Genomic DNA, 25897 nt, shown 5'->3' on the forward strand with positions numbered 1-25897 from the left:
CAGCAGTACCGAGGACATTCTTGGGTGCTTCTTCGTAGGTTAGTCTGGTGGAGCTCAACAGCTGGCCACAAAGGTACTCTAGAGTCTGGTGAGTCCTAGAATGGCCCTGTCCTGCGTATGGTTTGAGGAAGCTCAACAGATCTGAGCTGTGGTTTCAAGAGATCTGACCTGATGTTATGACTCAAAACTTACATTAGTGTGATACCTTTAATGTTTACTTGTGATGTTGCTGTGCCATGGCCATGGGATCTGCCTGGGGTTCTTGTTGTCCAGTGAGCCAATCTGGATTGGATTTCTCGCTGGACACCAGTGTCTCCTTTGGCTCTTCACTGGTTCTGTTTCAGCTTCTTATCACTTTCACTTCACTTCTCAATTAAGCTGGCACCAGTATCATCTCCGAGTTACTGCCTTCCTGGATTTCTCCCTGGATTACAACACACCTGCTGGAGACTGATGAGGCATGTTGGCCTTGATAGTTAGCTTGGCCTAAGGTAGAATGTCAGAGGAATGTGATCTCCCTGGGAAGCATGAGTGTCAACTTCCAACCTCTTAAAGTAAACACAAAATACACAGTATGTTGTCACACTGCCTGTTATGTTGTTCCTGATTATGTTATGTTAAAATTGCTTATATAGTGCCTAAACTGCCCAGGGGCCTCATAGCGCTTATACTGCAACGCAGACTCATCACTGTTCATAATCGCATAGGAAATCACACTCTAAATAGCCAGGTTTTTAAGGCCTTCCTAAAGGGGATCTCTTGGGAACTTAATCTAATATTAAGAGGAAGACTATTCCAGAGCATAGCACCTTGATATGACAACGACCTTCCTCCCCATCTTGCTTTCTTCACTGTTGGAACTGTGACTAACATAGCTGAGGAGGATCTGAGAGGTCTGCCTGGAGTGTAAAAAGAAATTTAATGAAATGTTTCTAGAGAGAAAAAGTTACAAATATTGTCACACGGAACATACATTCTCTAGGGATGAGAAGCATCTGAAATGTTCTGAAAAGCTCTTTCTGGTTGTTTTTAATCGAAAATATTTCTTTGTGCCCCAACATGAAGACTTGGAGGTTAGTATGGCCAGAAAATATGATTTTAATTAACTTTGTCAATATCCTGAAATTTCTTTCACACCTTGGCTTTATGTTGGCCTCTTTTTTGATGTACAGTTTTCAGTTCCAGAGTATAACGTGGGACCGCATGAGAGTACACCTTGGTTTTGGTCCCAGGGGACAGTGTTGTAGCACTTTTCAGACCGATCACTTGAAAAAAAAAGTTTAAGAGTGCAATGAGTGGGGAGCTTGAGGAGTAATCCTGTAGCACAGTGATGAAAGGAAGGTTGTCACTTTTTTTAATGCTTTTTAACTTGTAAAACACACGGAAGTCAATGGTTTATTCTTAGTTTTTTTTAAAAAGCATGAGATGTTACTCCTACATTATCATACCGACTCGAGGGTAGAGAACTAGGGTTTCATTCTATAGCTTTCGATGGAATGCTTGATCCAAAGTTTGCCTTTTTATGTGTAGGAAAGTTGCTACCTGCGCCAAATGTAAGCCAGTACTGCAGTTGTTCAGAAGCTTGGGGTAAAACGGGGACCCCGGTGGCAGAGGTAATCAGGAAATACAGTGCGTAGACCACGCTTGCCTGTTATATGCACCGACATACAAAGGGTTTCAAGACTCAGGGCCTGATTATGAGCTTGGTGGAGGGGGTTATTACTCCATCACATACGTGAAGGATATCCCGTCTGCTGTATTATGAGGCCATTATGGCCTATGGATGTCGTAATACACCGGACGGGATATCCGTCACATCAGGCCCGTAGTCCTGTCCGCTGCCAGCACGGCGGACGCAAAGAAGCTATAACCCGTGAAGATGCTGCATAATGAAGTGAAAGGGAAATATACAGAAAACAGTCAGTGAAGTCTAAATGACCAACCAGCTAAGGTGATCTTAATCAAACGAGAGAGGATCGATGAACTAGGCAAGTGGAGCAGACTGCAGTTATGAACAGCTCCATAATGTGATACCAGTGCTTAATTTGTGCTTGCTGTTTCCGATGCTGAGCACCGGCACTTATTTTAGAGGGCCGGGCTTATTCTTCTGCCTCAAGCATTTGCTGCGAGCAAAAACCTCATATGGGAAAAACGGAGGAAGAGAAAAACGAAAAAGCGCCACAAAGGGAGAAATTAGAAAGCTGCAAGAGTGAACCGAAAGGGCAGGGAGTGGATGTAAATGGATTAAAGAGGCCCGAGATGGCTTCAGGTGTGCTCTGCCTCAGTATTCCGTGTTCTCACATTTAATTGCAGCAGCCACGTGTTTAAGAAGAGGGCTTTGAGCACCGGCACGTTTTTATTTACAAACTAAGCACTGTGTGATACCCATGGTTTACTAATTGCTGCAATGCCAGGGAGTTCATGGTTAAAAGCTTGGTTGACCCAGAGTCATTTCTACACGGTATGTACCCACTATTCAGCTTAATACAGCTGATGGGACTTTAGAATGCAGTACGCCCTTCTCTAAGAGCCGTCGCAGGTGTGTAAAGATTGTGCCTCCTGGGAGCCGCTAAGACCATTAGGGACTGAGAGTGTCTCAACAGCAGCCAAGAGATGCCCACACAGACCTAAACCTGCTACTCAGATGCTGAAGCTTGCATCTGGGAGGGCCTCTTCTTTCCAACGATATCCTTCACGTCAATGTCCCAGCAGTGACATGACTTCAGATGACTCCAAGAAAAGCGAGCACTAGCAGCGCAATGTACTCTAATGTACACGGGGCACTGCTGGCTGCAGCTTAGGGCTCTGTGGTATCAGGGTTGTGCTTGCGCAACCCTGGTAACATGTCGGGTCAGAGCGTGATATTTAGAATGCGGAGGGACAGTTGGAGGAGGTTCTGGCTGTGATTGGACTGTTGCTGCTTGCTGTCCCTAATAAATCTTACATCAAATCCATTTCTTGCCTGGAGTGGTTACTACAGACACCTCTACCAACCAGCCAACCTACCTGGCTCCACTACATAGCTTAAATAGGGGTCCTCACCTTGGAAGAGGTGGTCTGTGGTTTGCTCATCTTCAGCATCCGAGGGGTTGATCAGGCAGGGCTGCTTTTCTTGCTTGACAACAATATGCAGCCCGAGACTCTCATAGGAAGACTCTGTAAAGATAAAGTCAGATTACGTGGTTCATCACCACACTCTTGTAACTATTGCCGCTCTGACAAATATTTGAACAGCTTTCTAAAATAACATTTTAGTTACTAACTGTAGCCACCTTGGAAGCATTTCTGAATAGACATTCATTGTATTTTTCCTATTTAATATGTAAAACTTCATTGAAAAGAAGCAAAACATGTAACTAAAACCTATATATTCTGCAGATGATCTTCAAGGAAATCAAAGATTTCTACACATTATCAGCCGACTTCTGTATGCTGCTCCACGCCTGCATGGGACAAAATGTTGATCAAAATTGGGAATATTTCTGGAAAGTGCATGCTCCCATGACTCCTTAAACTGACGAATATCTGCCTCCAAGAAACCAAATGTGGCATCTACCATTTGTTGCAGTTACTGGGTCCAGCAAATGACTTCAATTCCAGGCTCAACCAAGGAACGTCAAGCCCTCTGGACAGTCATAAATGTAGAAGTGTGTGTGAATATGGGGTTCATTTGTGAAGATATACCTCTGTGAGCTCCATGGACATGCTGTTAAATTGCTTTATCAGAGTGGAATAACTGGCTTGAAGTTTCATCAGTGGGAATACAATTTGGGGGCATCCCGAAGGCTCTACGTAAGGGGGTATGCGCTCAGGTTTGTTTTGCAGATGTTATTCAATGTTTACACAGGCTCAATACCATACTACAAACCTAGCTTCTTGCTGCTATCCACGTTGCCAGTGATTTAGGTTATTTTATGTTGATCATGTGTCCTACTATTTTTATATCTTACTGAAAATTTCAAATTAAAATGTGTGGGAGGACAGTTCTGACCATCTGGTCTGTCCTGATTTTTTGCTTTTGGACCACCTGGTTTTTGACCTTTTGCCGTGAGGAGCCTCCTAGGCGGGGACTCACCCACAGTAAACTCATGGTAAAATGGACTGCGCGTGTGACCGCTAGTGCGGCCTTGTTAAGGAAAGGCTGTTGTGGCGCAGGAAGAGTAGGAGGCACGTGCTGGTTACATGATCATGTATGTACACGCGTGTGCACTCATGTGAGGGCTGCGCGGGGAGGATTCCTGTCGTGTGGAGCCCAAGAACTGCGCTTGGGTAGCCTAGCACAGAAGGGACTATACAAAGTAGGTGGTCTCATGAGATGGGTGTACACATGTGGGATAGTCAGTGTGCTTACTGTATTTTCACTGTAGGGACACTTCATTAAATTCCAATGTCAGTGTGCTCACTGTATTTGCCTTATAGGGACGCTCCATTAAATGTCAATGGAAAAGGATGGTCTGGGGAGCAACTCCAGTCCTATGGGGTTCACCGAGACCACAGTCACACTAATACACACTGTAAACTGTAAGAAAAGAATAATGCAGTAGAATGCAAAAGCATAGTTGTACAACTTTTGGGTCATCCAGGGATGTCCTCTTTCTTTGACTCAGCTCAGGATTAGGGACAATTACTGCTCTGTCCAGCTGCCTGAGCAGGGCCTTGTGTCCATCAGCCAGCTGTCATGTGGCAACTAACTCCTAGATGACACCATTTTGAGCTATCCCAGAAGACTGTGCAGGAAGGAGGGGACGAGGCAAGGAAGTGATGTGGCACATCTGGATAGGCCAGAACTGGATAGTTCACTGCTGGACACTGGGACTGCAGATGAGTGTCATGGGCAACTGGAAGGAAGAACCCCCCTGGGGCAGGGACTCTGCCCCTGAAGGACTTCAGGCCCAACGAGGCGCATGCCAGGATAAGGTAAGCTGGTCCCCTTACCACCAAAAGCACTTTCATTCCGTGTCTACCCTGATACTGCATCGGACGAGCCACACTCAAACCTATACACAGTATTTTTATGACTGTGGGTCTGATTTCGGTCTGGTCAGAAAATGAAATGTTTACCACTAGAGGTTGGAAGTGATAAAGCAAGAGTATTGGGAACGTCCTGAAATGAAAGAACTCACACACACACACACTAAGAAGGGCCTTGGCACTATGCATTTTAGGCAAGTCCTAAGAATAAAACTTTATCCAGATTCAGCCTCCCTACCCTACATACACTGTTAGGAGGGCTAGGAACGTTGCCTTTACAAAGTTTAAGCCTATGTGCAGTTACTCATCTGGTTGTAAGGATATGTGTGACGCTAAACCCGTGGAGAATGAGATGCACATTTTCCTTCCCTTATCCTTTCTATTCACCATTAAGGAAGTTATTGGTTAAGTCCAGTTTTTTTTTTTTAATAAACACATTTTATTGAGTTTTCAGTGAAAAGGTCAGTATTAGCACAACCAGTCTTGGAGAACAATATAACATCACAACCTAGCAAGCATAGTACAGATTTCACCAGTATACAACAATCAGATAGCAATACAGCAACTTCACTGGACCCAGGGCTCCAAGGAATGTTCAAGGGATTTGCCCCAGCCATTTCCCCCATACTCAATCATGCTTGCGGGGACAGCCGGGGGCCTCATAAACCGGCCGCTCATGCCTTGCGCACCTGTCTACCCCTCGGTGCCATCCTGAGAGGGTGGGAGGAGTGGGTGATTTCCGGCAGGTCACAGTGTCCCTCTTGGCCACCATTAAGGCCGTATGTTCCAAGGAAAGGGGTTTCTGCTTGTATACCCCATCCTCATCCAACACTCCCAGCAGAACCACTGGGGGTTGAGGGGGCCTCCCAACTCAGTACCTTGGCGAGCTCGCTCAGCACTGCAAACCAAATCCTCTGAACGGAGGGCATATTGGTTAAGTCCAGTTTTAAGCAAGGTTGGGTAATAACTAGAAAGCAAACACCCTGGGAGCGCAAGAGGACAAATGATGTTTAAACTTAGGACGTACTGATATTCTCTCATGGCATGCATGGAGGCAGAGGAAGAATATCTGGAAGTTGCCTAAGCTGTCTGAGAAGTAAGCTGTAGAGATGAACACTTGGCCAGATACGGGTGAATGTGATCCTACCTGCTGAGATTAGGACTTGGGTTATTAAAGCGGGTCCCTGAATTTCTATGAGCTGCTATAGTGCTTTTCTGGATACACTCGCTAGGTTATGTGTGCCAGGGTAGTATTTGTTAATGCATGATGAAGCACGTCATCTTTAGTTAAGAACACTCCTGTGTATGTTGGCCGTGTATTTAAGACAGTGGGACTGAATCATCTGTAGGAAGAATATAACGAAGTGGCCCAGAAGATACTATCAGACATTTTATGCATACATGGCATACTGTTATAACAGGTGTTTCAAGAAATCCTTTTTCCCCACAACACTACCAGCCACCCGTCCCAATGCTGCATCAGTGCAACAAGTGTGGGAGCTGCTTCACCAGGGAGGCAGGAAGGACTGAGATCTAGGGAAGCATCTGAATAGGATGAACTGTGAAAAACCTGCTTTATAATCCAGCCTCCCTGCAGCCAGCACACAGATCTCGGAGCGCTACTGCGTATGGTCTCTGCGGGCTTTGCATTCTTGTATTGACTTTGATGGAGACAGTGCAACGGGCCAAGGTACAGTGAACACCTGGTATGCAGCCCCCTAATCTTTCTGGAATGAACAGCAGTACTCTACCAACCAGAGACGTAACAAAATGTGCACAATATACGCAGGCTGTATTTTATAGCATTGGTCAGGAAAAACTGACTTCTCTGCTTTTAGGAGCTTCCAATAGGAGCCAGGAGGTCATGTTCACTAACTCGTATCGATCTCTTATATGGAGATAAAATGATTCAATATCGGCTAATGTGTCACTCATGGTAAATCTGCTGTGCTAGAAATTAGGATTCCTCTGCTGGCTGACTACTGGACTTTGTTGGAAATTTGTCCTTTCTGCAGGGTCGACCTAAATTGTTTTGATGAACCCTATTTTCGCTAGCTACAGAACTCTGTGCACTTTACGCTTGCTAACCAGTGGTAACATGTTTGTGCTCCTCTTTTCCACATGTTGAAATTGGCATTCCCCTAACTGCCATATTTAACTTACTGAGAAGTCCTTAGTATGAGGATCCCAAAGTGAACTCCGAGCCAGTAAGTTGTATGTCACCAGTGGGCTGCAGCACTCATGGTGCCAACCCCTGCAATGCAAATATGACTGCAGGCCTGCCATCAGTAGCCTTGTTGTTCAGGTTTAAATTGCAAATTCGCCCTCACAAAATAACCCCTTTTGACCTGCCTAAAACCCTCCTTTTCAATATGTATATGAGACCCCTAAGTAAGCCTTTATGCCCATCAAGGCAAGATGCATGGTATTTAAAAGTAAGACATGTAAAGGGTAATAGTAAACACGTCCTTACAATGACTAGCACCTCAAAACTATTTTCACTGTGACGGGGTTGGCTGTTCCATAAGAATGCACTGGGATGCAGTATTAAATACCAACACTGTATCTCGAGAAGGGGACAAGCTAGAAAAATAATGAAACTATTTTTAATAGGTATTAACTCAAATCAATGGTGAAGTTGGGGGTTTTTCTAGATATTTTTAGAAAGTCCTTGTCTGAAGTCTCTGGAAGCTAAATCTGCATTTTGCCCTCACACTTCTGCCAGCCAGTAATTGGCATTTCAAAAGGCGTGAATAGGGTGTGAATTTACTCCCAGGAGAGATACAAAGGCCTTGGGTCTGGGGACGTGTTCTCGTGCCCCTGACAGGATGGCCTGTCCTATGGGCCCAAGTGCTTGATTAACTTCAAAAAGACCTACCCTCTCACAAGCAAAAGTAGCTAATAGCCAGGCCTGCACCCTTCTGGTGTCCCACCTCCCCATGCCAGCCAGACCAGCCTCCATCACAGGGGGCCTCTTGTTGACATCACAGAGTCAGATCCTGCTGGAGTGTTAAGACCTGTTTGACATGTCTAATGAAGTTTTTCATATGACAATTGGGACACACTTCAAAGGAGGAAAACAGAATGCCAGACAATTAGTGTGGATCATCTGTCTGGTTGCTGAAACCTCAGCTTGGTTGAACCAGACTCCGGTCACTGATGTTGTGGGTACAAAGACCGTATAAAACACGATTTTGGTGTTAGATGGTGGCCTACGCTCCCTGCGCAAACCTCCGGCCCTCAGGACCCAAGGTTAGTGTGGCCGAAGACTTCAGCCATCTTGAAAATGCCCAAAGTGGATAGGGTTAGCCCTGGAAACATTTTCCCCATTGGTTAAGGCGCCCCTCGAGGTCATTCCCGCCCACTAGCTTATAGCAGGCATAAAAGTGGCATCTCCAGGAACCCATGTCAGAATATTTACGTACTAGTGTAAGATTAGAAGAGGACTGCACTGGATGTCGGAGACCTGGTGAGAGCCTGAAGGACTGGACCGTCTCTCTCTCTTGTACCCAGGACAAAGAAGTGGCATCCAGGCATCGTAAGGCTGACTTCCTGTTCAAGCTACAGGGATACAAGCGCCAAGAGGCCTTTCCTGCAACTGCCAGTTAGTGGCAACTGGAGATGGACTGGGCTCTACCTGATCCTCTGTGATTCTTTTAAGTGCCTTCCCTGAGGTCCTGGGTGACTTCAGAAGTGTACGCCTATGGTGGATCAGGACTCAAAGGACTAAAGTCAGAAGATGAAATCCTTTGTCCAGTACAAACCGGGCAGGTGTGCCTGGCCTGACTTCCATAGCAGTGAGTGTCAAGGGTGCCTAGGTCTTGTTCTGCAGAGACCATTGACTATGATTGGCACTTTGTGCTTCTTGGCGCTATTTCCAGTTAAAACTTTAGAAGTGCATATCTCTGGTTCCACATACAGTTTTTTGTGTAATTTTGGTGTCATTTAGGGTCAGATGTACTCACATTAGGAATACTGATTTCCTAATTGCAATTCTCTCTGAATCGCAATTAGGAAATCGGTATTCCTCATGTATGATAATCTTTTGAGTTTCATTAGCAATTCCAAGTGTGTCACAAACAGACCTACCTCATGCATATTAATGAGGTAGGCTGCAATTTGCAACCCATTAGGAATCACAGCCATCACAGGGATGGTGGCCTCCTGAGGTCAGCAGACCACCATGTCTGTGATTGCTTTTTACCAAAGTATTTTTTTATGCTGCCCATTTTCCTTAAAGGAAAATGGGATGCGTTTAAAAGAAAACAATGAAACTTTGCAGTTTCATTTTTTAGGAGTAGGCAGCAGTATGTGCAACCACTGGCTGCTCTTAAAAAAATATTATTTACATTCTCAGAAGAGAAAGGGTCTCCTTGGGGACCCCTTTCCTTTTGTGATTGCATTACCATTACACTTCTGTAGTAAATTATTAATGTTTTGCGACTGGAATTTGGTTGCAAAACATTAAGACATAGAATTACAATTCAGTATTTGAAAGGGACGCCCCTTTCAATTATCAAATCAGTATTTGGTCGTAAACCAAAGTTCAGATTAGGTAGCTTGCTATCTAATCACAGTTTTGACTTGATACATGTCAAAATGCTTTTTTCGGGTTGCAAATGGTCCGATTCTCTGAATCGGCCTGTTTGCGATCAGAAAAACCTTAATACATGTGGCCCTTAGTTTTCTTTACATTTTACTCTATTTTTCTAATTCTTTTTGGGATTCCTGTTGTTTGCATTTCAACTTTATTACTGTTTTAATACTGCATAAATACTTCACAAATTGTCTCTAAGTTACATCTTTCTGCTCAATGCCAGAGCTTAGGTTAATTTAGGGACTTTAAGGGTTCACCCTGATAAGAACTGTGATTATTGCTTGAGGAGGGTACTTATATGCCTCAACTAATAACCCAATTTATTTGTTATGCCTTCTTATCCTTAATGAGCTAAACATACTGGGTTACTGAGTAATGAGTCATCATTTTGCTATAAATTGCTCCCTCGCTCAGCCTGCATACCCTCACCCATGTGAAGGATCGAAATGCATTAACCTCTGCGACACTACAAACTCTAAGCCATGACCAGCGACGTCATGCAATCCTTCAACTACACTCAAGTACACTTTACACATCTGAGCCATGCTCGGTTACACTCTGCATGCCCTCTGCTACGCACTTCAACCCTCTCCCATACTGCATACCTCCTACAATCCCCTGCACAACCTCAGCATCACTCTGCAACATTCAGACCAAGCTCGCAGCCATTACAGTAACTTATCAGCAAACCCACTCGCCAACCATCCACTCAATATAACCCACTCACCACAGTAATAAACCAGCTGCTCCACTAACCCAGACCTACCACTCTTCAACAATTCAACCAACTCACCAAGAGTTCAATCTACCAACTAACCAACCATCCTGTTAACCGACCAGCCATCCCAGTCACAATACATCCCACTCAATATTCCTCAACGATATGACACTCAAAAACGTCTGCCACTAACCTATCAGTTATCTACTCACCAACAGTCCAACACCCTCACCAATAATCCAACCCACTCAAGTCACCACTCTAACTAGCCACCACACCAGCTGATTACCCATCTCTCTCACTAATGATTCAATCCAGTCACCAAGAATTAAAATGACTCACCAACAATCCAACGCCCATCACCAGCAGTCCAACCCTCAAACTAACCTCCCATCCCATCCCATCAACTTATCAGCATCCAACTCACCACCAAGCCAATCCACCATTCACATTCAGTCCATCCCACTTGCTACCAGTCTAATCTACTAACCAACCATCCCACTTACTAACAATCCAACCCAGTCACCTAAAGTACAATCCACTTATCAATAATCAAACACCCTCAGCAAAAACATAATCAATTAAGTAACCAGACAATCCAATAGCTTACCTGGCCATATCACTATGCAACAAGCTAAAATAACATGCTCATTTTTCTAAGGCGTACTCACCTGTGTTCAGATCACTCCTATCCTCTGTTTCCACAGAGTCCCAGTGGTTCACGTGGGTTAGTTCCTTTTCTTTCTTCAGCAGAAATGCGCCCTCACGGCGGAGGATAGGATCAGCTGTAGCCACAAGGACAACACTTAAGGCTGGACTGCAAACAAGTTTATCATCAACAATTACACACAAAACAAATCTCAACAAAATGTGGTATAAAACCCAATTTTATTCTGCTTATTAAACAAATCGATGGTCACAAAAACGCAATAAATAAGTAACCATTGTTAGATCAGAGAACCGCGTATGACTGGGACTCATTTACAATCAAAACTAATTTCTTAATCAAATCTTTTATTTCAAGATACTCAGAAAACCCAAGTGAAACAAAGGCTAACAGGTGCAGGACTTTTTTGTGGACTCTGAGAACAACCAGAAACAAGCTGGGACAGCTCCTGGAGCAAACAAGGGATTTCCAGCAGCACTTTTTTCTAGGATTGACATGAGAATGCAATAGGGTGGTCAACGGACGTGACTGCATGAAGACAAAACTGTGGTCCACAGTCAGATGTGGGCTTTGCAGTGATGCATCTTGTTTGGAGACCAAGAATATAAGGGGTCATTATGGAGCCCCAAGATTCATCAGGTTACCTTAAATGGGTATCTGTGACATCAAGATGGTTCCCTGGCATCGGCTGTCAAACCAAATCTGGTTTGTTTCTGGTTGAACAATGTATTGCTTCCATTCCCAGCTCAGTAACAGTAAAGGAATCTGGTTTAATCTTAAATACTGTTGTACATGCACAATGCAAATGAGCTCTGCACTGTGGGGAGACAGGACCAGCTGTTGAGGACTGGATGTGACAGCTCAGACCCTAACAGGGCAGTAGTGGTGGGTGTTCTGGTTTACTTCAGGTTAGATCATGGCATCTTGCAGTTCCAGCTGTTGCCTAAGTGCCAAACAGACAAAGTGTCCAAAAAAACAAAGCAGAATGCTGCCAAAGCACGAGCTTTACAGCACACGTACACTGTCGAGGACCTTCAGAGCCATCTCAACTGGAGATAGGCAGATACTTGCTCAGATTTCTGAATACAGAAGGTTTGCCCTAACTTTAAAAAAGACACTGGTGATAAATCATAATAGAATAAGTTATTTATCCCCATTCGTCCACCTCTCAGATAAACAGAGAATCTGTGTGTGATGCAGGTTTGGCTGCTTATAATAATTAAACAGATATTTTATCAGGTACTGTAGGAAGCTGGCTCTGTCTATACTGTATCAAAATGAGATATGGTGGGCATAGACCCATCAGTCCTACACTAGAGGATTGGGTAAAATCCAGGGGGCATCTCTAAGATGCTCTCTGTGTGCATTTTTTTTATAAATCCCACACTGGCATCAGTGTGGGTTTATTGTGTTGAGAAGTTTGATACTAAACTTTCCAGTATTCAGTGTAGCCATTATGGAACTGTGGAGTTCGTTTTGACAAACTTCCAGTCCATATACTTAATATGGCCACACTGTACTTACAATGTCTAAGAATGGAATGGACTTAAAGACACTGTAGGGGCATAGTGCTCATGCAGCTATGCCCTCACTTGTGGTGTAGTGCACCCTGCCTTAGGGCTGTAATGCCTTCTAGAGGGGTGACTTACCTATGCCACAGGCAGTTTTTTGTGGGTATGGCACCCTGAGGGGGATGCCATGTCAACCTTGCCTTTTTTTCCCCCAGCAACACACACAATCTGCACTGGCAGTGTGCATGGGTTAGGTGAGGGGTCCCTTAGGGTGGCACAACATATGCTGCAGTCCTTAGGGACCTTCCCTGGTCACAAGGTCCTTGGCACCACTGGTACCTTTTACAAGGGACTTAACTGCAACAAGGGCCATTGTCCTACAGGTACTAAATGCAGATTGTCATGTTGGGGGGATAATGTTCCCTGCGTGCTACACATGCATATTCTCCTGCGATGAGTGCCCAACTATGTGTATATTTGGTATCCTGACTTTTATTTTGGCCCCGGCATCACACTTATATCAGCTGGTGTGCAGAGGTCAAGACTGCTCCTGGCTATATTATGTCCTGTACCTGTCCTGTGACCTAGAGGGGCGCACCAAGTGTGTCTTCATCGCTGGCAGTGAACTACTGTCCCTGTCCTGGGTATAGGGCATGAAGGAGAGGTTGCAGCATACCACGTTTTAGAGTAAACTACGAGTATGAATAGATATTTTATCTCTCTCTCCATTGGGGAGGCCTACTGGCCCTCCTTTGTAAAATTGTGCTTCCATGTGTAGGTCCAGACCCTTGGACTCGGCATCTAGTATGAATGTCAAGTAGTGAGTGTAACAGATGCATGTTATTAAGATGTGCATAAGAGACCCTTAGTAATGGAGACCACAAGGATCCATTTTGTGCTGGCCCTTGCACAGGATGGAGGGTGAGGACTGTGTTCCTGAGCTGGAGTGAGGCGATCCAAACACCAGAGTGCGCAGGAAGGAGACTGGGCTACCTTTAGAAATTATATGGCGCCTTTTGTTACCAAGGAGCTGACGGTTAGCATTTCTGAGAAATGCGATTTTGTAGGGCTGAGGGGTGCGACAGCCTAAGCTGTTGCGAGGTGAGGAAGTTTCTAGACGAGTCCTGACCTTTTGTCTATGCCAGATTACTCCTTTAGTTTGGCTGGTGACTATCATGTGCAGAAACCTCAGACCTCTGTGCATATGTTGAGGATGCTCCAGGTTAGACACAACCTCAGTGCTACTGGCTATAAAAATCATCACCCTACACAAAGGCTGTGTCTAGAGAACCTGAAGAGGACATTTAAAATAATAACCACCCCAAACTGATTCCACACTTTGACCCAGTGGATTCTCTTCCACTGTCTAGAAGTTGAACATAAAAGTGTGACTTAAACTACTCCACTTGGTGCCAGTTACAAGGAAGAATGAGCTCCCAGGAATGCTCAAAGGGCTGCTGTGCAACCATGGCGGGTGTCTGCCTGACAGCCAGAGTCCTCGAGGTGAGGGGATGTTACCTGAAGTCTGAACTTTCTATTGGAGAAGCTGTGGCTCTGCATGAAGCATTAAGAAGCCCGGCTGCTTGCTTGCTTAGAAATGGAAGGTGCATTCCTAGCCCTTCAGGAGAGACGGTCTTTGGTGGCTGTGAGATGTCCAATGAGAGCTGACTGTAGAAGAGTAAACTAGGGAGAGTCAGAGCGTGTAAGGTTCCTGGTGAGAACCCGGTGGGAACTGCAACATTATAATCATCATATGTCGATTTAGGTTGTGATTGCCAAAGTCTTGGGCAAGGAATGCAACTGTGTGCTGTCCGAAGGCCTGAGCTAGAGATGGAACTGTGTGATTGCAGTAGGCCTAGACGACGGCTGCAACTTCATGACGGACAGAGACCCATTCGAGGACTGCGTGACTGCCACAGGCCCGGACAAGGGATGCAACTGCATGATTGGCACAGGCCCGATCAGGGCTGCATCTACCTCTGGTCTAATCAAGACCACTATTTGCTGTGACCAGCCAACTCCAAGTATGATTATAACTGCCTTTTTCCTCTGTCTAGGACTAGACGCATCACTGCATCTTCTGACTACCGCTACAGCGGGCACTCGCTGGGGATGGTTGAGCATGCTGAACGGTGCAGCCCACGCCTTGCTTTCAATGTGTTCTAGCAGACTTTCCATCTCGCAGTGACCATCGCTACATGTGCAGGAGGGCTCCACTGATAACAAGAGGCAAATGAGGAGTCATGTGTTTCATCCATCCCAAGGAGGGGCTAAGACTAAAAAAAGACTTGGCACACATTTGACTGTGGGCATAAATACTGCACCTGAGCTTAATTCAAACTAATTCCGGACTTCTAAAAACAGAGGGGGTGGGCCACCAGAGAGGCCTCAGCAGAGGTAGAAGTGAGTGTGTAGTGCCCTTAGGGAATTGCACTCTGAGACACTGACTTATGTGCTCATTGGATCTGCACAGAATTGAGTAGAACTGTGTGAATAAAGTGCAATCTTTCTTAAAAAGAAAAGCACTGGGCTCCATATTAAGATTGTGTTGTTTGGTTGACAAGCGCCCACCACCTCCTTGAGAAGCATGTGAATGCTCGCCCTCACCACCTTCAGAGTCCGCTATGGACAGGGCTGTACTTGGCCCAGTTTGCAGAGCCTGAACATTAGGGGCAATTGACTTCAATCCCACAGCTGTGACCCAGAAGCCCTTGCTTGCCCTGTGACCCCTGAACCAGATCTGACTGTCAGTGAATGATGAAATATGAATCTGAACCATTAACAATAGTTCAAAGCCTCCACCTTCAATGTAGGAAAGTAGCCTCTTTCTGGCATTGTTACCCCCACGTTTTGGCTGTTGTCAGTATGTTTTGGACTGTGTTCACTGGGATCCTGCTAGCCATGACTGCAGTGACTGTGCGCTCTCCCTTTAAACTTGGTTGCCTGGACCACAAACACCCCACATTTAGCAAACTGGTGCCCCTTGTAAGTCCCTAGTATATGGTACCCAGGTAATTGGGGCACCAGGGGTCCCCCATGGGTTGCAGCATGTATTATGCCACCAATGGGGTACTCATGCAAAGTGTATCTGCAGGCCTACCATTGCAGCCTGTGTGAGAGGGTGCATGCACCCTTTTCACTACAGGTCATTGCACCAGGTCACTGTAAGTTACCCCTATGGTACGCTCTCCTAACCCAGAGGGCAGGGTGCAGGTACCTGTGTGTAAGGGTACCCCTGCATGAGCAGAGGTACCCCCACGAACTCCAGCTTCAGTTTCATAGTCTTCGTAAGTGTGTGGACGCCATTTTACGCGTGTACTGTACATAGGTCAATACCTATGTCCAGCTACATAATGGTTACTCTGAACCTGGGCATGTTTGGTATCAAACAAGTCCGAATCATACCCCAGTACTGTTGCCAGTATTGGTTGTATGATTCTATGCACTCTGGGGGCTCCTTAGCGGACCGTAGCATTGCTCCTACTAGCTTTCTGGGGTTTTTCAGGCAGGCCAAGCTACTGCCACCCCGCAGGCAGGTTTGTGCCCTCCTGCTTGAACAGCTCAAGCCCAGGAAGGCAGAACAAACGTTTTCCTTTGGGAGAGGGGGGGGGGTAACACCTTCTCCCTTTGAAAATAGGTGTTAAGTGGCTTGGGAGGGGTAGCCTCCCCAAGCCATGGTATGCTTTGAAGGGCACAATTGGTGCCCTCCTTACATAAACCAGTCTGACATAAACCAGTCTGCACCAGTTCAGGGACCTCCTCTGGTGTGAAACTGGACAATGGAAAGGGGAGTGACCACTCCCCTGTCCATCACCACCCCAGGGGTGGTGCCAAGAGCTCCTCTAAGGGGCTCCTTGATTCTGCCATCTTGAATCCAAGGTGGGCAGAGGCCTCTGGGAGTATTTCAGTGGCCAGGTCAGGCAGGTGATGCCAGAGGCCCCTCCAGATAGGTGGTCACTTGGCTAGGTGACCAATCCCCCTTCCAGGGCTATTTAGGGTCTCCCTTTGGTTGAGTCCTCAGATTCAATGGGCAAGACTCCAGCAGGACTCCTCTGCACCATTTACTTTGACTTCTGGCCACTGGAACCGCAACTGGACTCCACAGGAACCTACAATCTGCAGAAACACTGACAACTTCGCCCTGCAATATTGTTTCTCCGGCTCCTTCCAGCAACGGCAACATTTCCCCCGGCTGGACATCCTCTGAGGGCAGCAAGTCTTTAGCCTGCACAAGAAGCAAGAAGGAATTCCCTTTGGAGTATCCGCAGGCACCAACAGCAACGACAACCGGCTGCATGGATTTCCTCTCATCCTGAGCTGCGTGGATCCTACATCACAGGTGGTGGTCTGGAGTGGTCAGCTTGGTCCTCTCTGCCAGCTGTCCAACTTTGGTGAAGGTAAGCCCTTGCGTTCCCATGCAGGACAGTACCCCCATGTTCCGCATCTCTTGCAGCTACCAAGGCTTGTTGACATCTCCTCCAATGGATCTTCAGGCTCAGTGTAGTCCTAGCCCCTAGCACTCTCCCCTGCGACGCACAGCCCTCTTCCTGTTTCTCCTGCTGCGTGGGACCCTTCTTCAGTTGTGCTGGCTGGGTTCCTCTGCGACTCCTGGGTCCTCTTCCAGTGGGTCTCCTGTGGGGGCTGCCTCTTCTTCTGTAGACTCTCTGCATTGCTGAGGGTCACCCTGGGGCTCCCCTCCATGGGTTGAGTCCCCCTGGACCTTGCTGGTCCCTGGCAGCTCCACTTTTCGTCTACCACGACTCTCACCTTTGCCAAGGTTTGTTGGTGGCTTTTCCATGCCACAGACAAACTGCAATCTTCCATCCGGCATGGGACGCCAACTGCATTCTCCATGAACTCTTCACTGACTCCAGGACTGCATTGCTGACCGTCTTCGTCCTACCGTTGACCAACTCCTGCAACCACAGATGGGTGGGTAGTGGTTCCTGCAAAAACTGGATACATCCACGAGTTCTGGACTTGGTCCCGTTCTCTTTCAGGTCTTCCTTCTTCAGGATCCACCACTGGTTTATTGCAGTCTTGTCTGGGTGGTGCATTATTCTTCTTTTCAGTCCTTTTGGGGGTTTGGGGAAAACCCAGTAACTTACTCCTTTCTTCCTGGCAGCTGGGGGGCACTGTGGTCCTTTCCTTTTGGAGTTCCTGGTTCCTCCAGCTCCCCTCTACAGATTCCACTTACCTGGGTGGGGGTCTTGCATTCGCATTCCATTTTTTAGTATATGGTTTGGCTCCCCATAGGGTCACTATTGTCTATTGCTATTGCACTGTTTTCTATTGCTTTTTATGCCTATTTCTGATTACTAGTGTACAAATCTAGTGTGTTTACTTACCTCCTATTGGAGAGTCGCCTTTCTAGTACTTTTGGTATTTGTGTCGCTAAAATAAAGTACCTTTATTTTTTTAACACTGTGTGGTTCTTTCATGTGTGTAAGTGCTGTGTGACTTCAGTGATATTGCATGAGCTTTACATGTCTCCTAGATAAGCCTTGGCTACTCATCCACAGCTACCCTTAGACAGCCTGGCTTCCTAGACTCTGCCTACACTACACCAATAGGGGATACCTGGACCTGGTATAAGGTGTAAGTACCATAGGGACCCACCGCACACCAGGCCAGCTTCCTACATTCAACATCAATGTTTCGGAGTAGCTCAAACTTGTACTAGATGTGCCAGAGTAATGAGTGGGTTGTCCTCCCACCTGAAATGTCTACACTGATTTAGGTGATTGTGCTAAAAGATTTGCTCATCCTCATAAACCAGCCACCCAATCCTTTAAGCAACCAGTCCGCCCATTAACTACCTAAACTAACTTAAAAGCCAGCCAGCCTCTTAAAAATCTGCCAACTGAATAACTCTAAACGAATTAGTTAACCAGTAACCACCCAGCTATTCCACTAAGCATGCAGCCATTTCTCTAATGCATCAGTCAACTTAGTAATCAACCACCCCATTCACTAACCTTTCACCCACTTCACTCACTAACCTTCCACCCACCTCACTAACCCTCAACCCACCTCACTCACTCACCTTCCACCCATCTCACTCCCCTTTCACCCACCTCACTCACTCTCCACTCATCTCACTCACTCCCTTCCACCCACCTCACTCACTCACCTTGCACCCACCTCACTCACTCACCTTGCACCCACCTCACTCACTCACCTTGCACCCATCTCACTCACTCACCTTGCACCCACCTCACTTATTCACCTTGCACCCACCTCACTCATTCACCTTGCACCCACCTCACTCATTCACCTTGCAACCCGGCAATCACACATCAATTGCTTGCAAAAGGCTGATGTTTCTGGGAATCTCATAGTCTTACCAGCACTCACGCTCTCGCCACCATCTCTTCCTGTGCAGTCCAAGGGGCTCCTCATGGGGGATTCTTTCTTTAACCAGAATAAAAGGTCCGGGTTGGACACAAGACCTGCTGCAATTACAATGACGTCACATTAGTTTCTATGGAAACAACTCTTCAGCATCTCAGAAGCGCCCAGACATTCACTGCAAAGTCTCTGACGTGGAACTTAAAATTAATTAATGAGCACATAATAACAGAAATAATAACAACAGTTATGATAACAATAAAGATAAGAGCAACAGATAAGAACAATAGCAATAATTATAACAATAATAACACTAACAATAATACCAATAATAATAATACCAATGATGATAATAGTAATAGCACACTAAGGAGCTAAAGCAGCCGGATGGGTGTGGTCTGACCGTCCGCAACACTCTGTATGGCTCTGCGGGCAGGAGCATTAATCCTGCCACAATCCAGGCATGAAGGCCGCCCAGAGTGCCATCCTGAAGGGTAACTGATTGCCGAAATGCTGGAAGCGTAAGCAATTGGGTTCCATCGCAGGCTCAAAGATGGCTGGCGGAAGAGGAGCCAGTGGGCCTGACGGAGGTGGGTGTGGCCTCCCCCGGTCGGGCTCCTGGGCTGTGGAGGCGCTGAGTGTCGGTGACCGTCCCGGCGGTGGGCTTGCGGCAGGAGGGGACGGCGGAGGAGCGTTGCGGCCTGAAGGGTCCGGGTGCTGGAAACCAGAGCCCAGGGCAGACGCACGTGGGATTGGCGTCTGCCCAGGCCTAACGAGGAGGCCCAGAAGTGAGGTGCCCTGCACGGCTGGGGTGCAAGGCGTGGAGACGCTGGACTGGGCTGCGCCCTGTGGGTGAAATCTGCAGCACGGGACAAGGATAACAAAGACTTGGCTTGCGCGGGTGAGAGGTTGCAGTGCCCGGCCTAGGTGTGCAGGTCTCGGCAGCACTTGGCGCCGCACCGGGGGGATGTTCCCGGTAACTGAGGGGTGCTTGGAGGCCCCTGAGCGATTCAGAGATCTGCTGAGCGGGAGAGGTGGAGGAAACTGCATCCTGGGCCCGACCGGAGAGAGAGGTGAGGAGTGAGAGTGGGCTTGCGGTGCGTTGGCAGTGGCGCATCGATGATATGTACGGTGGACTGTGATGCTGGGGGCCGTAATGCCAGGCAGTGTGAGAGAAGGTGAGATTTGTGGCTACAGCGCTACTGAGGTGACTGGAGGAGACTGAGTTGGGGGCAGGCAACAGCGGTTCCATCTTTAGGCCTGATAGCGGTAGGGTGGAGGACAGAGTTTCGCTCCTCAGGCGTAGTGCCATGGGGAAAGCAGACCATAGCAAATCAAGTTGTCCTTTGAGGGCAAGAGAAAGAGCAGCCATGCTAGCAAACAGACATAAGAGATGGTTGATATGGAGCAGCCCCAGGAAAATGAATCACAGTCCACCTCCATTAAAGCCATGTTTATGGATCTTTAGCAATGCCTGGCAGGGATAGATGCCAAACTAGACCACCTCACGGACCATACAGATCGCTTGAAGGACAGAGTGGATGATCACAACACCCGCCTAGATCAGGTGGAATCCCGCACCTCAGACCTGGAGAATGGTCAGCGCAGGGAGGGCAAACGCCTTCCTTGAATGGAGCGGGTGCTGGAATTAATCCGTAATAAGAATGAGGCTCTCAAAGCCCGCTCACGCAGGAACAACATCCACATCCTGGGGGTCCCAGAGTCAACGGATATGGGTCGCATGGAGGACTACGTGGAAACAATGCTAACCACGCTCTTTCTGGGTGAGCTCTCCCCGATGCTGGTGGTGGAGCAAGCGCATAGGTCGCTTGGCCCAAGGCAGCCGCCTGGCACGCCGGCGCACACCATTATCGCGCTTGCTCAATTACAGGGACAGAGACACAGTGTTACATCTTGCCCGCAACCGCAAACCCATTGTTTACAATAACAACACATTAAGTATTTCCCGGACTACACCCCTGGGGTACAGGCAGCTCACTGGGCATTTCTCCTGGTCAAGCACACTCTTGAGTCAAACGGATGCAAAATACTCCCTCACATACCCAGCTAAGTTGAGAATCCAGCACAAAGGTAGTGGACCCGGCCGGCTCGCAGGAGAATGGAGATGGTGGGAACCATCTTAGTGACAATGACTGAGATACTGTGTTATTGTTGATCAAATACCAAATCAAGCCGGATCCAGAGAATGAACGGTGCTGCTTCTGGGTCGTACTTCGTGACTGCCAGCCCAAAGGGTACCTGATGTTGCTACGGCTCCGGCCCACCCACCCACCCACAATGGGGAGGGGCTTGCGGCCATACCAGTGCCCCTCTGGATAAGTCCAAGTATACTCTTGTGTTTCAGGGGATGGGGTTTGCACATGCCATTGGGTATGAGAGGGAAGGGTGGTCTGGCCAGCGTGGGTGGTGGGTGGCGTAACATTGGTTAGTAAGTTTGCAGATGTTCCCTCATTCCTCCCCTTCCCTTCCTGCTCCCACATTCAAAAATGTTAGAGAAGTTGTGTTGGTGGGGACTGCTGCAGAATTGAGATGGAGGTTGCCATACTATGACACAGAGTAGGTCTGCCACAGTGAGGTGTTTGTTATGGAATGTAAGGGGACTGAATGATGCTCGGAAGATGAGGCTAGTGTCGGCATATTTACAGCATCATGCAATAGATATATGTATGCTACAAGAAACTCACCTGGCTACCGATACTAAACAAAGGGTGAGAGCAGGCTGGATTGAGGAGTGCCACATGGCCACTTACTCAAGCTATGCTCTGGGGGAGGCCATACTTTTACGAAAGGGGTTGCAATGGCGCATTGAGCAAGTGCTCGTGGATCCGAATGGTTGTTTTGTAATGCTGCAGGGCACACTTCAGAACATGCCTTTTCGTTTGGTGTCGATGTATGGCCCAAACGTGGACGACCCGGAGTTCTTTGTGGAGGTCTGGCACATGGGTAATTCCTAAGGTGCCGGGTCCTTGCTCCGGGGCGGCGATTTTAACGTAGTGCTAGATCCTGAAGCGGATCGAGATAGTTGCGTGCGCCCTCAGCACCAAGCAGCTGCGAAGATCTTGTCTGCTATTATGTCAGAACATGTGGTTGTAGATCTATAGAAGGCGAAACACAGGATGGGATTATGGCAGCCTTTTATAAGGAGTATGCAGATTTGTTAGCGCCACACTTGTTGAAAATGTACGCGGAGGCACTAGAGGAAGGGATTCTCCCAACCCCGCTCCATGAATCCCTTATTGTTAATATATTGAAACCGGGCAAGTACCCTTGCCATTGTGATTCATACAGACCTCTGTCGCTCAAACGTTGACAATAAGATCCTCGCGAAGTTGATTGCAGCCCGGCTAGAGCCCCTGCTCTTGAGCTTGCTTCTCCCAGACCAATCTGGCTTTGTGCCTGGCCGTTCAACCCTATACAACCTCTGTACCTTTTTTGCGGCAGCCCGGATGGCGGATCCGGAGGACTGAGCTGCAGCAGTATTCCTTGATGCCACAAAGGCCTTTGATTCCCTCACATGGCCCTACATGTTCGGCCTACTGGCCAGGTTGGGGATGAGTCCTAGTTTTATCCAATTAATCCCCTTACATTACACAAACCCAACAGCTAGACTGAGAATTAATGGGACAGTGATTGACCCCTTTTCGGTGGCCAGAGGCACTAGGCAGGGCTGCCCTCTCTCGCTGCTGCTGTTTGCAGTGACGATGGAGCCACTGGCGGCAGGTTTGAGGCAACATCATCATAACCGAGGGCTTGCATTCTGGCAGCGTCCAATTCTGGTGTCCATGTACGCGGATGATGTCGCTCTATATGTACCAGATCCACAGGTCCATCTGGACACTATCATGGAGGAGTTTTTGTGCTTTGGTAACCTTTCAGGTACTACAATAAACTGGAGAATTATAACAACAATAATAATAATAATAACAATTATAACAATAAAAATAATACCAATAATAATGATAATACCAATATTAATACAAACAACAAGAATAACAATAACAATAACAGAATAATAATAAAAATTATAACAATAAAGATAAGAGTTGTTTTTGTTTTATAAGAACCCTAGGTACCCAGCGCCAATAAATGAGCTGCACCTTGCAGTGGGTTTTCGTTGTGTACCGTGTATACAGCAATTCATTTGGTGAAATATAAAGAGTGAAAAATAGGTATCAAGGAAACCTTTGTATTTCCAAAATGGGCACAAGATAAGGTGTTGAGAAGCAGTGGTTATTTGCACATCTCTGAATTCCGGGGTGCCCATACTAGCATGTGAATTACAGGGCATTTCTCAAATAGATGTCTTTTTTACACACTCTCTTATATTTGGAAGGAAAAAATGTAGAGAAAGACAAGGGGCAATAACACTTTTTGCTATTCTGTGTCCCCCCAAGTCTCCCGATAAAAATGGTACCTCATTTGTGTAGTTAGGCCTAGCGCCCGCGACAGGAAATGCAACGTGGACATATCACATTTTTACATTGAAATCTGACGTGTTTTGGAAAGTGCCTAGCTGTGGATTTTGGCCTCTAGCTCAGCCGGCACCGAGGGAAACCTACCAAACCTGTGCATTTTTTTAAAACAAGACACCTAGGGGAATCCAGGATGGGGTGACTTGTGGGGCTCTCACCAGGTTCTGTTGTGTGTGTGAGAGAGAGCGAGATAGAGAGAGAGACAGACAGACACACTCTCTCTGTCTCTCTTTTTCTTTTGATACGTGTGGTTTCCCTGGGAACCGATCGCGGCCACAAGAAAAGCACACAAATTAAAAAACAAATAAAATAAAAATCATGCCCCCATATGGGTTGGCTAATGTCGAAACGACTGACCTGACATTTTTTTAAATACATTTTTTTTTTTACTTAAAAAAAAATATATATATCCCCTGGTGGGGGACGCGATAGCTCTCCCGGGGGGGGGGGGGGGGGGGGGGGGGGAGGGGGGAACCCTTATTTATAAAAATTAACCGGGGTGGTAGAGAGGGTGGCATAGCCACTTACATGCTCCCCTCCCCCCCAAAGCAATCCCTGGGTCCTTGCGGCACACTGACGTCACAGATGGGCAGGGGAGGGACACGGGGAGAAACACGGAAGCTTTTCCGCGTCTCCCGAGGGGGTAAAAAAACAAAGAAACAAAATCTTCCGGTTCAAAGCAGCAGAGGATTTTTAGAACCCCTCCCTAGCGTCGGCCCCTGATCGTGGCCCGCACCAGGGAGGGTGTGCGAGTGTTGGCCATTGGCCGACACACGCACTGATAGGGCTAACAATACCAATAATAACAATAACACCAATAACAATAATAGTCATAATACTAATAACAATAAGATTAATAATACCAATAACAATGATACTAATAACAATAATATCAGTAATAGTAACATTAACACCAATAATAACAATAACACTAACAATAATACTAATAATAATGATAATAGCACTAACAACAATAATACTAATAATAATAACACTAACAATAATAACAATAACACTAATAATAATAATAATAATCATAATAAGAATAACAACAATGACATACTATTGCACTTAATGCTGAATGGGCTGGGCTCAGTTCCAGCTGGTAATGTGTCGGTCGGGAATGTATTTTGTTTCAAGGCTCTTCCCGAGAGCCGGTTACAATGCGCAGAAAGAGGGGAATGCGATGCTCGTTAAGCCATCAGTAACCCCTCATGTAAATAGCGCCCACTGCAGGTGCGTACAGGAGATATTCGTCGTCTGCGGGTATCAGACGGGGGCATTCGCTCAAGCCATCATCCGAGAGGGTAGAGCAGAGGCAGACGTGGGGTGGGGAATCAGAGGCATTATTTGCACAGGGTGGAATGTACCTACGGACCCCGTTGGCTGATGGGCGGGGGCGTAACTCCAGGGGGGTGTTTGGGGAGTTACAACCCCCTAAAAATGTATTCTGTGGCAATTAGTGGGTGGAAGAGCTTTCAGTTGGGTAATGTAAAGAGTCTGTTGGGTTTTTTAAATGCCCACACTGACAAAAACACACACACTCTCGTTTCGGTTTCGAAGGTCTTGAAAAGTGTTGATTAGTTTGAAAAATACAGTTTTAAGTGCCCTTAACAGTCCACACGCCTCTCTTTCTACTGCCCTCTAAGCCCCCATCATGCCCTGCTTCTCATATAATGTGTTTTAACAAGATGTCCAGCATCATTGTTGGGAAATCTGAACCCACACGTCCCCCCAATCATACTGACCAAGCTATGCCCCTGGGGATGGGCTTATGAGCCAGAACAGCAGACAAAGGGATCGGTGGCAAGAAAACTGGGCCTTCGCATCCTTTGAGGCAGCAGAACCTGCTTCAGACGTCTCTGATCTTCGTTGCTGCTCGAGTTCCCTTCTGAAGAAAGAGTCCAAGTGTATGCGTGATATCAATATAGGATTACGTAGTTAAAGCAGCTAATTTATGTTTGAACTTTATATGTCTGAAGCTTATTCTCAGCACCAGATACAGAAGGAAGCTAATCCAGGACCACCCAAGCACTGCATTCACCAACCCTTGCTACATAATCCTCCATCTTCACAGGAAGGCAACTCTTCTCTTGTTCTACATCAGCGGGTTGGTAACTGGTAGGAAGCCCTTGGGTATAACTGAACTGGCGCCCTGCAGAGTCCAAATCACCTCTTAGACCCTCTGCCTCCCAGTGCTTAATTGGTAAAAGAATGAGTGCTGGTGCTCAAAGCTCTGCTCAGAAGGTCGCAGCTGCTGCTGTTAACTGTCGACGCACCGACAGCGTAGCCTTGAATCCATCTCATGCTTCTTTCATCCACTACCAGCCACTACTCGTCCCTTTATCGTTCTCGTGCAGGTTCCCACTTTCTCCCTTTGGGACGGGTTTTTCAGTCTTTCTCTTCCTCCTTCTTTCCTGTGTTTGTTTTTCTCTCTCTTGCTTTCGGTCAATATCCGATGAGGATAAATGTATGCCTGCCCCCACAAATGAGTGCTGGTGAGCCCCATTGGCTCAATTTAAGCGCTGCTGCCTCCCTCACATTTACACTGAAAAAAGGCTGCGAAAACTCTTGGCAACAATGTAAAGA

General features: G+C 46.9%; 1 protein-coding gene across 4 annotated transcripts in view; it reads right to left on the reverse strand.

The window, feature by feature from the left end:
* The window catches only part of LOC138295282 (zinc finger protein 773-like), a 93143-nt gene that overhangs the window by 11563 nt on the left and 55683 nt on the right, over positions 1-25897 (reverse strand). For 2 of the 4 annotated variants that reach the window (XM_069233479.1, XM_069233478.1), the window contains 3 exons: positions 18812-18919; positions 10958-11071; positions 3041-3156 (listed from right to left, as the gene is read on the reverse strand). In XM_069233479.1, coding sequence (XP_069089580.1) covers positions 3041-3156; positions 10958-11071; positions 18812-18919 — 338 coding nt within the window. The remainder of the gene's footprint in view (positions 1-3040; positions 3157-10957; positions 11072-18811; positions 18920-25897) is intronic. The other 2 variants (XM_069233480.1, XM_069233481.1) reach the window with 2 other exon arrangements.

Source organism: Pleurodeles waltl, chromosome 5 (genome assembly GCF_031143425.1).
Source record: "Pleurodeles waltl isolate 20211129_DDA chromosome 5, aPleWal1.hap1.20221129, whole genome shotgun sequence".
NCBI classification, from domain to species: Eukaryota; Metazoa; Chordata; class Amphibia; order Caudata; family Salamandridae; genus Pleurodeles; species Pleurodeles waltl.